This window comes from Melopsittacus undulatus, chromosome 1 (genome assembly GCF_012275295.1).
Source record: "Melopsittacus undulatus isolate bMelUnd1 chromosome 1, bMelUnd1.mat.Z, whole genome shotgun sequence".
NCBI lineage: Eukaryota > Metazoa > Chordata > Aves > Psittaciformes > Psittaculidae > Melopsittacus > Melopsittacus undulatus.
Genome location: NC_047527.1, coordinates 50,117,426 through 50,130,051, shown reverse-complemented (window position 1 = coordinate 50,130,051; position 12,626 = coordinate 50,117,426). Strand labels below are relative to the sequence as shown.

Below are 12,626 nucleotides of genomic sequence, written 5' to 3'. Positions count from 1 at the left end.
GGGGCTTCTGAAAATGGCAAGGAGTGACAGGACAAGGAGGAATGGCTTTAACCTGACATAGGGTAGATTTAGATTAAATATTAAGAAAAAATTCTTTACTGTGAGGCTGGTGAGCTGCTGGCACAGGTTGCCCAGAGAAGCTGTGGCTGCCTCATCCCTGGCAGTGCTCAAGGCCAGGATGGACAGGGTTTTGAGCAACTTTGTCTAGTGGAAGGTGTCCCTGCACATGGCACAGACTTGGAACTAGATGATCTTAAGGTTTTTCCAACCCAAACCTTTCTATGATTCGATGTGGAGACAGTGTTCTCACAGGAGAATGGATATTTGGTACATGAGCTCTGAATATGCTATAAATAGTATGATATCACTGAGCAAACCTGTTTCTCCAGTAATACACCGATAGCTAATATTCATCATTCTCCTACGAAGATGCAGGCATTATAAATACACTAAACAACATCAATAGCATTTCAAATAAACTTTCTTCCAAATACAAGCAGCATACAAAAATATTAACTACAATGTAATGCTTCAGAAGTTTTAGAACAAGCACTTATTGCTAGCTCCTAAGCTACCTAAATCCAACCTCGTCTTGCAAGACAAGCTCAGGGATACAAGGAGTGGATGGCAAAACCATGAATATGAAGAGGATATAGAAATAATGAATTCAAAAAGTCAGTTGGGACATGAACGGAAACCAGGGTGACTGACATGAAACAGGAGTCATGGGACAGACATCTGCAGGAAATGGGACATTAGTTCTACTGCAAATAAGGAAAAATAAAAATATAAATTTAAAACTCTTTCGGCCACTTTACCTAATCCTCTAAAACAATGGTTAGCACCCAGAGGACTGGGGTTTCAACACTCCTAAAATGGGTTCCTATCTTGAAAATATAAGTTTGGATCTGGTCACCCAAAGGCTGCATATTTCACATATTTTAAGCAGTTTATGACATCATCTACACTAGGTACAGGCTGACAATTATAAGCTGTGTTGTACCATGGCAAGAAAAAACCGGATTTGGAAAATTAGAACAGCAGCTTCTCACAAAACCAAAAGAAGCAGCATCTGAACTTTGTTTAGTTAAGCACTTAATTTCTTATATCTCACTATCTTGCCTTCCACCAGCATATAAATAAAAAATGTTTGACCTTAGCTCTAGACTAATTCTGGTAAGTCCTTTGTGAAATGCGCACCTTAAAAACATCTAGCCAAGCGACATATCGGCATTCAATTTCTTTTCCATGAAGTTTTCACTACTTACCTAGGTGCATGAATACAAATAACTCCCAGGTTAGCCCTACCGGTTTCATCTGTTTTATGTTGCTGGTTTGAAGAAACAATCTGTCAAAAAAAATTTTTTTATTCTTTCAATGACACAGAAGTAGTATCAAGTCTTAGAATAAAATGATACCTCATCTGCCTGCATATTGCTTTCTTTTGAGCAATGGCTTCTTTGTATTTTGCACTTTAAATTAGGGAAAGATATAATTATGAATACAATATGAAGAGGTTTCAGAATTCTCCCTGTCCATTTTGAACTAGGATATTTTTGTTCATTAATACGTAGCTTTAAGGTTTGGAAGACAGCTAAGGAAGCCATGGACACATTCTGAGTTCTTCTGTAATGAATTTGTCTCTAATGAGAGGAATCAACTTTTTCACTGATGATATAACTCAACAATGTGGTGCAAATGTCTGTCATTATCTGAATAGTGTTTGCATTAAATTGCTTTCCCTGTGCTATTTCAGCACAGATTTCAAGAGACTGAAGTGTCTAGTGTCCACTTACACAAAACCAATGTTTTTGGAATATTTGATGTGGGCAATCCTCTTATAAATTATTTTCTTTCCCAAATATCATGTCAGCAAGCTACAAGAATAAAACTATTTTAGGAAAAAAAAAATAAAATTTGAAAGTTGATTCATAATGGATCAGCTATGGGAGCATGAATTTATTCTACCATGTCACCAGAGAACAGCAATGGCAAAAAATAAGTGCTTAATGGTTCAGATGGAAGGCAGCTTTGTAAACATACATTAAGAAGGTTGCCAGACATTTCACACACTCTCTTGAAGAGTATATTCTATTGAAAAGTATATACAAAATAACTTTATAACTGAAATTACTGTACGTTACAGAATGGAAAGTTTAAATTTTTACAGGAACCTGTGCTTTGTGCACTTCCACTACTGAGCTGTTTTTATTGAACATAAAGGTTCTGAGGATTTCTCAATGTTCATCTAGTTTTGGACCTGTAAGCTAGAGAATGAAGTATATGAAATGCATGCTGCAACCGCAGAATATCAAGCTTAGGAGACTTAGAGAACGGAATGTGAAATATAGACAGACAGCTTATCTGAGAATTTCAGTTTCCGAAAGCTTTTAATTTCCTTTGGAAGACTGTGCACACAAGGTATTCAAATTGACAAGGCAAGACAGTTTTTCTAAAGAGGTTCTCCAAAATCATGATTTTGATCTGATGTCTGTTCAGCAAATACGCAGTTGGCTGCTGTGCTAACTTATAAAAGTAACTCCTAGAAATGGTACAGGCATTAAGTTCTAATACATACTGCTGGTCTTCTATGGAGGAAGGCATAATAGCTCAAAAGACACAGCATGTCACTGCAACATGCCTTTGATCAGGCAAAATGACCACTCAGTATTACTGTCAAGGTCGGATGTTTGCTCAAGAACAACCTAACTAGAAGTTCCAAGAAGAAGCAGTTGCCATCACAAAGGCAGTAGTTGGTCCAAACAAACAAACAAAAAAGGGTAATAAAAATAAGTAATAGTAGCATGATTTTAAATTTGGGGAAATTAATTGTTAGACTGTAGCAGTTCTTGAGGGGATGAGCAAAAGAAAGTTCTTAGCTTCTGTGTGTTCCAAGGGAAATGAGAAACCAAACGCATGGCATGCAGGAACAAAAAGGGTAGAAGACCAGCTGTACATGAAAAAATGTCATGTCCAGAGCTGAATGTATATATCCTTGATAATGTGCCACTCAATATGACAATCTCTGCATGAACAATTACATTTAACACTTCGACTTTTTTTTCAAGAACAAGACCTTTTAATGAATGGAGTATTCTGCTGAATTCCTTTCTTCGTACCGACCAATGTACAGACCATCTGACACATCTCACTTATGGAAAGGACAGTAACTACTTAAATTTGGGTAAGATTTGCAGCCTCGCTGTTTTAATTTGGTTCATACTGCCAATGCTTTTCATGGAGACAATAAAGTGGGGATCAAACCTGCTGACCAACTTTACATACAGACCACAAGTCATATATTCAGGAACCACAATCAAAGAACCACCAGATAAAAATGATCTGGTGGCCAGTTCAGGCCACATCACTGTGATTGTTATTCAGTATATTACCTCAGACAAAGTGGGGGGCAGGACAGGGTTGTGTGCATGCAGAATTTGGAAAAAGATTCAGCAGAATGTATACTAATTACACTTGGACATCATACTTTAGGAATGAATTATATTTGTGATTGTTATAATGAAAGAAGGCTGAACAATCTGTTCTGGGAACTGTTTACATTACTTGCTGATACTACCATTATACGAGATTAATTATTTTGTGCCTTTACAATATTTTATTCACTTTTCAAAATGGTTTCTTGAAAATAAAGAAGATAATGTAGACATGAAAACAAAAATGTATTAAAGAAAGCTCAGCAAATAAGGCCTATGCTTACCTTTATGCTGTTGCTCCTTATAAGGCTGATTTTGACATTAGGTTCAGGTGTTGGATTTCCCCAGTGATCACATAGCTGAACAATAAGGGGCTTCTGCAGTTCTCTACCATTAATTACTGCAACAGGCTGAAAGAGATACAAATACATTATACTATTCTGTTCTAGGTATATCAGACATTCATGGCAGGTCAAGAACCCCCAGAGCAATAATATCCACCTTTTCCATACTATTAGTCTTTTATAACAGCCAGACCATGACAGAACTGTAAAACTCCAGGAGTGTATTTCTAGAGTTTTCCCATTTACATTCTCTTGTCATTATAAAATGCACTACTTGAACTGAACTGCATGTGTTACTCATGTTGATGTCACTGAAAGTCACATCAAAGGACACGCTTCTAAAAGAGGCTTAGCAGCTTCCTTGTTGTAGAAAGAGCAAACATCCCAAAACTTTTATCTTCTGACATACCTTCACAGCTTTCTGGACAGTAAAAGTAGTTATGGTACTCCCTGAACTTTCCGTTTCACTTTTCTTCTTCAGTAACTTCCTTCTCTGTTTTCCCAACACACCAACCTTTATTCCTATTCTCTACTTACTGATCCAGTTTTCTTTTACCTGCTTCCACTCTCCTATTTTGCATTCTGCTGCAACTCCAGCACTATCATATGAATACCCAAAGTAAACATTGAAAAATAAAACAAAACCCCAGCAAATAAATGAATGGTAACAAAAAGCTCTGTACCAAGAAGTACTGTGCTCCCTTCCCACCTTCTGATTTTAAACACTTGAACTTAAGTAAATTTGGAACTGACTTCCTACATCCTAAAAATCAAAAAACCCCAATAGCAGATAAAGGAGAGATAGGCTGCTAACTATTACTACCATTAAGGACAGTATCTTTGGCAAACAACAGTGGGAGATAGGTGCTAGGATCCAGCCCACAGTAAAATCACTGCACTAAAGAAAACTACATCATCTGTATAAGGGCAAGTGGGACAGAAAAAACAGTAAGAGATATTAAGGAATACAGTATTGTAAACACACGTAAGTCAGACTACTGCAAAGTAAGTTACTTTTCAAAATTAATGTTGTAAGCTATTGTATGAATAGAATATATGATATAATGTAGTCAGCTATTGTATGAGGAATGTTTCACATCTGCATTCCTATTTAAAACACACCTATATAGTTAGATGGCAAAATACTTTATTTTGCTTGTGTTACGTAGTCCTGTATATAAGAAAACACTGTCTCTAGTGGTGTCATGTTCGGACAATTTTTAGAAATGTCAATACTATGAAATCATGGTTTTCAGCTTTGCATCTTGTGCTCCAAAAATCTCTGGAAATAAAAAAGACCTGCTGAATAGTAACCTTGTTGTTATTTTTTCCAAAGCAAAATTGTTCAACTTACCTTTTCTAACTCTGGCCAATCCACAAACTGCAACTTAGCAGGGGATCCTGCAGTTAAGTTTAGTCTGAGAAAGTCAGAAAATTCACGCCAAGCAAAACATAATTCTTTGCTTCCAGGTAAACAAGGTTTAAACCGAATACCTTGTACTTTCATTGTTACAGTACTTTCCTATTGAGAATTAAGAAGATTTTATCAAGAACAATTAAAAGAAAGTATAATTTGTAAATTTCTTGCAATATAGTATTTTAATATTTATGCTTACTACTTTTACTGTGAGACAGTAGACTAAAAATTAAACTACAAGCTCTACTGCTTTTGTTGGATTTAAATGGATTCCTTGTGTAAGAAATGATCAATTTCAAACTCAAGCATTTCTCAGAAACCTGTTTTTCAATGTACAAGAGTTATGCACAACTTAGTTATATCCAACATATTTGAAAAGGCAGAGAATGCATTTTAAACTAAACTATGACAGATGATACCATTAGTCTCTTATAGAAGATTCTTCAAAAGATCATAAAATCAACTGTAATACCATAAACACAGAAGAAAAGACTAAAAACAAGTTAGAAGAAAAGATGTAGAACACTGGACTAGAAACTCAAGCATGCAGTGCATTGCTCCCCATATTCTATATTTGCAGCAGTGATAAGGTTTTCAACAGATGGTGCTGTACTACATAGAACAGGATTATATTATTTTAATGCTTTAATTCTCTACCTTCTCACAGCCTACCAACCAGTGTTTAATTTGACTACCTTTCCACAGTTTTGGTTTAACTACCTGTGAAAGAATTACGACAATCACCATACAAACACCACAAAGAAATAAACTTTATGTTATTTTATAAATACCTGCCAAGTTATTTTCAAATTTGATTTATCAAGGTCAGGTGCAGAAACACCTAGGTAATTCACACACGCAGATGTCGCTGACTGAACCTGATTTCCATACTGATCTGTAAGCATTACCTCTGTTAAAAAAGATGATGATTAAAATGATTATTAAGATGATTACCTGAGCAGCTGTTTTAATGAAATGTTATACATCTGGAATATAATATACACAACATACAATTCAGAGAAAATTTACATGAGTATCACTGAATGAGAGAGTGGCTGACCTTGACAGGACCTCTGGAGGTCACCTGTCCAACTCATCTGTTCAAGCAGGTTCACCTAGAACCAGCTGCCCTGGATAATGTCCAGACAGTTTTTGAGGAAGTCTGAGAATGGAGGCTCTGCAATCTCTCAGTGCAACAATGCTTGGTCACCCTTTCAGTGAAAAAGTGTTTGGAGGAAACCTCTTGTGTTTCAGGTTGTGCCCACTGCCTCTTTTCCTATCACAGAACACCACCAGGAAGAGGCTCCATCATCTTTACATTGTAACTCTCTTCAGGTATTTATATACATTGGTAAGACTTCCTGATTCTTGTGGGTATCAAAAGGATACATATATATATTTATATATGTATAAGTATAGTCATATCACATATTTGTGCTCCCCACTTTTTCTTTAACTAAAAATACTATTTTTTGCTATAAAAAGAAAAAAAAGTCTTAAAATAAAAAGCTGTTTCAACCTGTTTGTCCATTATGAGCTTCTCTTTGCTCACACACAAGCTTTTAATGTCCCAGAACACTAGAAGAATTTTAAATTTCCTATTATGTTATGTAGAACTGCATAGAGAAACTGAAGAATGAAAAGACTGATCCCTGACATACCTTCCTCACAAATTAAAGTTAACCTTAAAGTGTTTCACTCCGAATTTCATGCCTTCGAAATAATCTGAATGCTTTTATGGCCTGTAGGATTTCATAATACATTAACTAACGAAAAATTTATGAACTTCAGAATGATAAAAAATATACAATGGCAATCAGAGAAGTCTGATTATCCTTCCATGAATGAGAACGTAAATCTGTTTTTAATATAAAAGAAGTTGAAGATAATTCACTTTTGATGACATCTATATAATTAATAGGCTAATAAACTGCAAAGAAATGGATCTTACAAGAAACTGAGGAATATGTAAATACTCACCGATTTCACTTTGTAGCTCCTCACCCATCTGCAGAGTAGTTGGTCCTTTTACTTTACATTTAATGTGTTTGGGTTCATCAGGAAGTGGTCTAAGTCATCACATGAAAATTGACTTAAAATCATTCCATGAATGTAATCATTCAAATCATAATATACAATTGTCTAAATAGTAAAATACATCTATTACTGTAAAACCAATTAAAATATCAACATTAATCCTGATGTGCAAAGGTTATCAATCTCCCTTGCTACAAAAATATCTGCTGACTTCTTAAGGACCTGATTACAAGTAACATAGCTCAAGATTCTTAGTGATACAGTTTTTCCTTGAAAGCAAAACAAAAACAGAGCACATGGCAAAAAAATATGGAGAAGATGAACAATAATAAAAAAAAAGAAAAATCAGATTTGCATTTCCTCTTTTACTATGATAAAGCAGAAGTAATCAGCCTAAACTATGTCTATTAAAAATATCTTCTGGGGTGCTTTTAAACAACCTCAGCCTTTCCTTCCTTTTACTTGATGGTTGACATATATTATTGCTGGCTTCCCAAACATTTAAGACTTATCTGACAGTAAGTTATTTAACAATTATCCAACATGATGTATTTTACTCCTTTTGTGTGTTCTAAAAATTACTCAAATTAAAAAAAGATTTCAAATCTTTTAAACTCCCACTAGAATAACCTTCAGTGAACCTCCAGAATAACCTCCAGTTAATTTTTATGACAACTGTAACAGAATGTCTAAACAGAAATCCCTGATCTGAGACTGCTTTTCAATGACAAGTAATATGTATTAAAAATATTCAATAAATCAAGCCACTGTTCTGCTTCCTTTCAAGAGGAGAGGTATCAATTCAGTCTGCTTTTCAGTTCTTAAAATAGAAAATGCTACTTAGCTGAAAAATTTTCTGTCTCTGACAATGCTGCATCATGAACAGCATTTTACAAGCATTATGCTCTTAATGCAATTTTTATTTAATTTTTTTTCTATTACATCTCTCTGAAATGTCTGATATTGCTGAAAATTTACCCTGGCATCAGTTTGCTTAACTAGTTACTTAATTTTAACCTATTAAGAACACATGAAATACACTAAAGTCATTAGTATTGTATCCCTCTTAACTTTATAGATACAGTAAGTAGAGCTAACTTCCTAGACTCACTGAAAGTGAGGCAATTTTAAAGTTCAGTTTACATCCTATCACCTCTGACTGAGACACCAGATGCAGGCACCCAGCATTTGGCTAGATAAATACTATCTTTAGCTTCAAAGTACTAACTTTTGTAAGGCTAACAATTAACTTCATAGATGTTTCTCTTTGGTAACCAGTGACCTGACTCTTCAGTAAAAATAGTTAATATTTACTGCAAGTTTTAAAAGATAGCAGCAATCTTATTCAGTGTATGTATACTTACAAAAGTCATTTCAGGGTTGGGTACAAACAGGTCATGATGGAGTCATTTACATAGACAATGTTATCATCTGTAACAAATCTGCATAAAACCACCCACCCAAGCAAACCTACATCCCCTATTAATTTGCCAACTGCATCATTTCAGCCCATTTTTCAGTAGAAAATTTTCATTTACAGCAAAGTACAGACCTAAAATCCTTCACCAACAACATAAATCATAAAAAAAGTATTTCAAATAAACAAACCTGACAGTGAATGCACTCTCCAAAGACACGTGGTCATCAAGATAAGTAATTAGACAGTAACGTACATCTTTTACTGATGTTGGTACCTTTACATCAGGCAATAATCCCTGAATCAACTGTTCTTTGTTAATTTTAGGTGTCCAGTTAACCTAAAATAAAGGTTTAGTAAATTAATCATGAAGTTAATTATTAATGACTAGCTACATAATACATCCATGGTTGTTCTAGCTATGCCGAAGTAACATACTGGCAATAGAAGCTTTCAGTGGAAAACCTGTGTATTTTCCAGCAGTAACCAATGCTATCGTCCCAAATACAGGAAATTACTCTTAAAAAAAACCCTCCAAACAAAACAAAACGTACTTCAGTTTCTCTAATTTATCTTGAGCTAGGAAAGATCTGATTCAGAAAAACCTCACTGAAAAAACTGTCACATATTTGGTGAAGCTCTTCCTTTGTATTAGGCCCCATGTATGTACACAGACAGAAGGATAAGACAGGTAAGCAAATCTTTATGAAGGAACTTGCCTATTCACGATTCCTGTATGTTGGGAAAACCCCAGATCTGAAGAATCATCGCCATATTGGAATTATTTTATTGTACTTAGGAGAAACACTGGGAATTACTGCTATATAACCTGAAATAACTTGCATTTCATAATACTGCCCTGAAGCATTATTTAACATTTCATTAAATGTCTTTATCTCATTAGGACACAATTTTAATAAAATACTTTTTAAAAATGTATTAAGCAGAGACTTAAGTTCCCATGTTTAATAATACAGTCTTGAGTAATATTATTTCACAGTCTGAAGTCCATGGATTTTAGAGAACTGGCACTGTACCTATCCCCCATATTATGCTGCTGTTTACTCAAAAGTACTTGCCTTAATTTTTTCTGCTATAGCTGGGGTCACGTGTATCTCCCTTTCTCCTTCGTCATACATCTGAAATATAAGGTTGCACATGACATCGCCAGCAACCCAATTAATTTCATCCTGATGTTTAATTTGAATAGCTTTTTGTCCATCCATACTTAGGACCTGTAGTCTTGCAACATGACTGCTAGGAAGAAGTTTAATAATCTTGTCCACTGGTGGTACATCTTTACAATTCTATACATGGAGAAAGAAAAAAAAACAGATACACAATTAAAATATAAAATGTGCATGCATAAATATCACTCCATAACAGCCTACGGCATTACTCTGGTTTGTCAAGTGTGATCACGTGTTCTGAGATAAAATCAGCTTGACTTGCCAAAAAGTAAATCAGAACACCTACAACTTACATTTGAAAATCATGGCAGTCAGGTGAAGTTCCTGACTACTGGAAAAAGGGAAATATAATCCCCATTTTCAAGAAGGGGAAAATGGATGACCCGGGGAATTACAGAGCAGTCAGTCTCACCTCTGTGCCTGGCAAAATCTTGGAGCAGATTCTCCTGGAAGGCATGCTAGGGCACATGAAAAAGAGCAAGGTGCTTGGTGACAGCCAGCATGGCTTCACTAAGGGGAAATCCTGCCTGACCAATTTGGTGGCCTTCTATGACAGGGCTGGAGAACTGATGAACAGGGGTGGAGCAGTTGACGTCATCTACCTGGACTTGTGTAAAGTGTTCGACATTGTCCCACATGACATGCTTGTCTCTAAATTGGAGAGACACCAATTTGATAGGTGGACCACTCAGTGGATAAAGAACTGGCTGGATGGCAGCACACAAAGAGTTGTGGTCAATGGCTCAATATCCAGCTGGAGACCAGTAATGAGTGGTGTCCCTCAGGGATCGGTGTTGGGACCGGTCTTGTTCAACAGCTTTGTCAGTGACATGGACAGTGGGATTGAGCACACCCTCAGCAAGTTTGCCAATGACACCAACCTGCATGGCTTGGTTGATAACGCTGGAGGGAAAGAATGCCATCCAGAGGGACCTTAACACTCTTGTGAGGTGGGCTGATGCCAGCCTCATGAAGTTTAACCATGCCAAGTGCAAGGGACTACACCGAGGTTGCAGCAACCCAAGGCACAGCTACAGGTTGGGCAGAGAAGAGATTCACAGGAGCCCTGTGGGGAAAGACTTGGGGGTGTTGGTTGATGAGAAAATGAACATGAGCTGGCTTCAATGTGCGCTTGCAGCCCTGAAAGCCAACCGTACCCTGGGCTGCACCAAAAGAAGCTCAACCAGCAGGTCGAAGGAGGTGATCCTGGCCCTCTACTCTGCTTTTGTGAGATCCCACTTGGAGTACTGTGTGCAGTTCTGGTGTCCTCAACATAAAAAGGACACGGAACTGTTAGAACAAGTCCAGAGGAGGGCCACGAGGATGATCAGGGGACTGGAGCACCTCCCATATGAAGACAGGCTGAGGAAGTTGGGGCTGTTCAGCCTGGAGAAGAGAAGGCTGTGTGAAGACCTCGAAGAAGCCTTCCACTATCTGAAGGGGGTTATAGGGATGCTGGTGAAGGACTATTCATTAGGGACTGTAGTGATAGGACAAGGGGTAATGGTTAAAACTTAAATAGGATAAGTTTAGATTGGATATAAGTAGGAAGTTCTTTACTGCAAGGGTGAATGGGCTGCCCAAGGAAGATGTGAATGCTCCATCCCTGGCAGTGTTCAAGGCCAGGCTGGATGAATCCTTGGGTGACATGGTTTAGTGTGAGGTGTCCCTGCCCATGGCAGGGGTTAGAACTAGATGATCTTAAGGTCCTTTACAACTCTAACTATGCATTGATTCTGTATCAGACACCAGAATTTATGCTAGCTATTTAGAAAAGGTTTTCTATTCCAAAAGTTCTATGTTATACAATTTCCAGAATACTTAAGAATAATCGTAAGTACCAGTTCATATTGGTCATCTTGCCATGTTAATATTCGTTTATACATTTTCCAGGGTAAAATACCACATCTTATTTGCTCCAGCAGCATGGCTCTCCTGGCTACCTGGGAACTTGGATGCTCAACAGTATTTAAAAACATCAAAATTCAAGAGCTTCAAGACAGAAATGCTACAAAAAGCTACAGTATTTTAAACCTCTGAGAAATTATCCTTCTTCACTAAAGTTTTGGGGAACATGTTATCATACTTATTGTGGCTCTAGATATTTATGGAATAAAGGCAATTTGTCATAAGGATCCAGGGAGTAAAAACAGGAAGAAAAAAATCCCAAAATAATGCAGATCTCTGAAACATTTCACTGATTTCAGAAATAGAGAGTAAGACGTGAAGAACAAAAACCAAACCAAAAAAATAAACAAACAACCTCTCCCCCCAAACAACAACAATAATAAAACCCCACATAACACAAAAACAACCAACAAACAAAAAAATATCCCAACCTTTTGCCACTTCGTAATTTTCTGGAAATGAAAATGATTAGCCACCAGATTGTCAGGCTTATGGTAACTAAACCAGTAACTTTTTGAGGCTGACTCATAAAAGACTTCAGTACACTAGCAAGACAGTACAACAAACTTTCATTCATCCAAAACATCCCAATCAACACTTACCAGTATTTCTATCCTTGCTTTCAGGACCTGATCTTTCTTGATATTCTGTACATGTATAACTGGACCAGTCAGAATGTTTTTTCCTGCATTACTGCAGTCTACAGAATACACAGGAAGGTTTGAAGCACCTAGAAACTATTCAAAATGTAAAATTAAACTTCAGGTTTCTTTTACAAAATAGAATTAAAAGCCACAATAACACCTGCATTCCCTTCTGAACTTTGTGAAGTACTTATGATACATCATATATATAATATAATATTTATATATTATAATA

At 36.5% G+C, this 12,626-nt stretch overlaps 1 protein-coding gene across 1 annotated transcript in view; it reads right to left on the bottom strand.

Moving 5' to 3' along the window:
- Window positions 1-12,626, bottom strand: part of SMCHD1 (structural maintenance of chromosomes flexible hinge domain containing 1) — a 69,861-nt gene that overhangs the window by 22,254 nt on the left and 34,981 nt on the right. The window contains exons 24-31 of the mRNA XM_031052844.2: window positions 12,350-12,484; window positions 9,729-9,956; window positions 8,841-8,989; window positions 7,176-7,264; window positions 5,987-6,105; window positions 5,133-5,300; window positions 3,719-3,844; window positions 1,269-1,348 (exon numbers count right to left, since the gene is read on the bottom strand). Of these exons, the coding sequence (XP_030908704.2) occupies window positions 1,269-1,348; window positions 3,719-3,844; window positions 5,133-5,300; window positions 5,987-6,105; window positions 7,176-7,264; window positions 8,841-8,989; window positions 9,729-9,956; window positions 12,350-12,484 (1,094 nt within the window). The remainder of the gene's footprint in view (window positions 1-1,268; window positions 1,349-3,718; window positions 3,845-5,132; window positions 5,301-5,986; window positions 6,106-7,175; window positions 7,265-8,840; window positions 8,990-9,728; window positions 9,957-12,349; window positions 12,485-12,626) is intronic.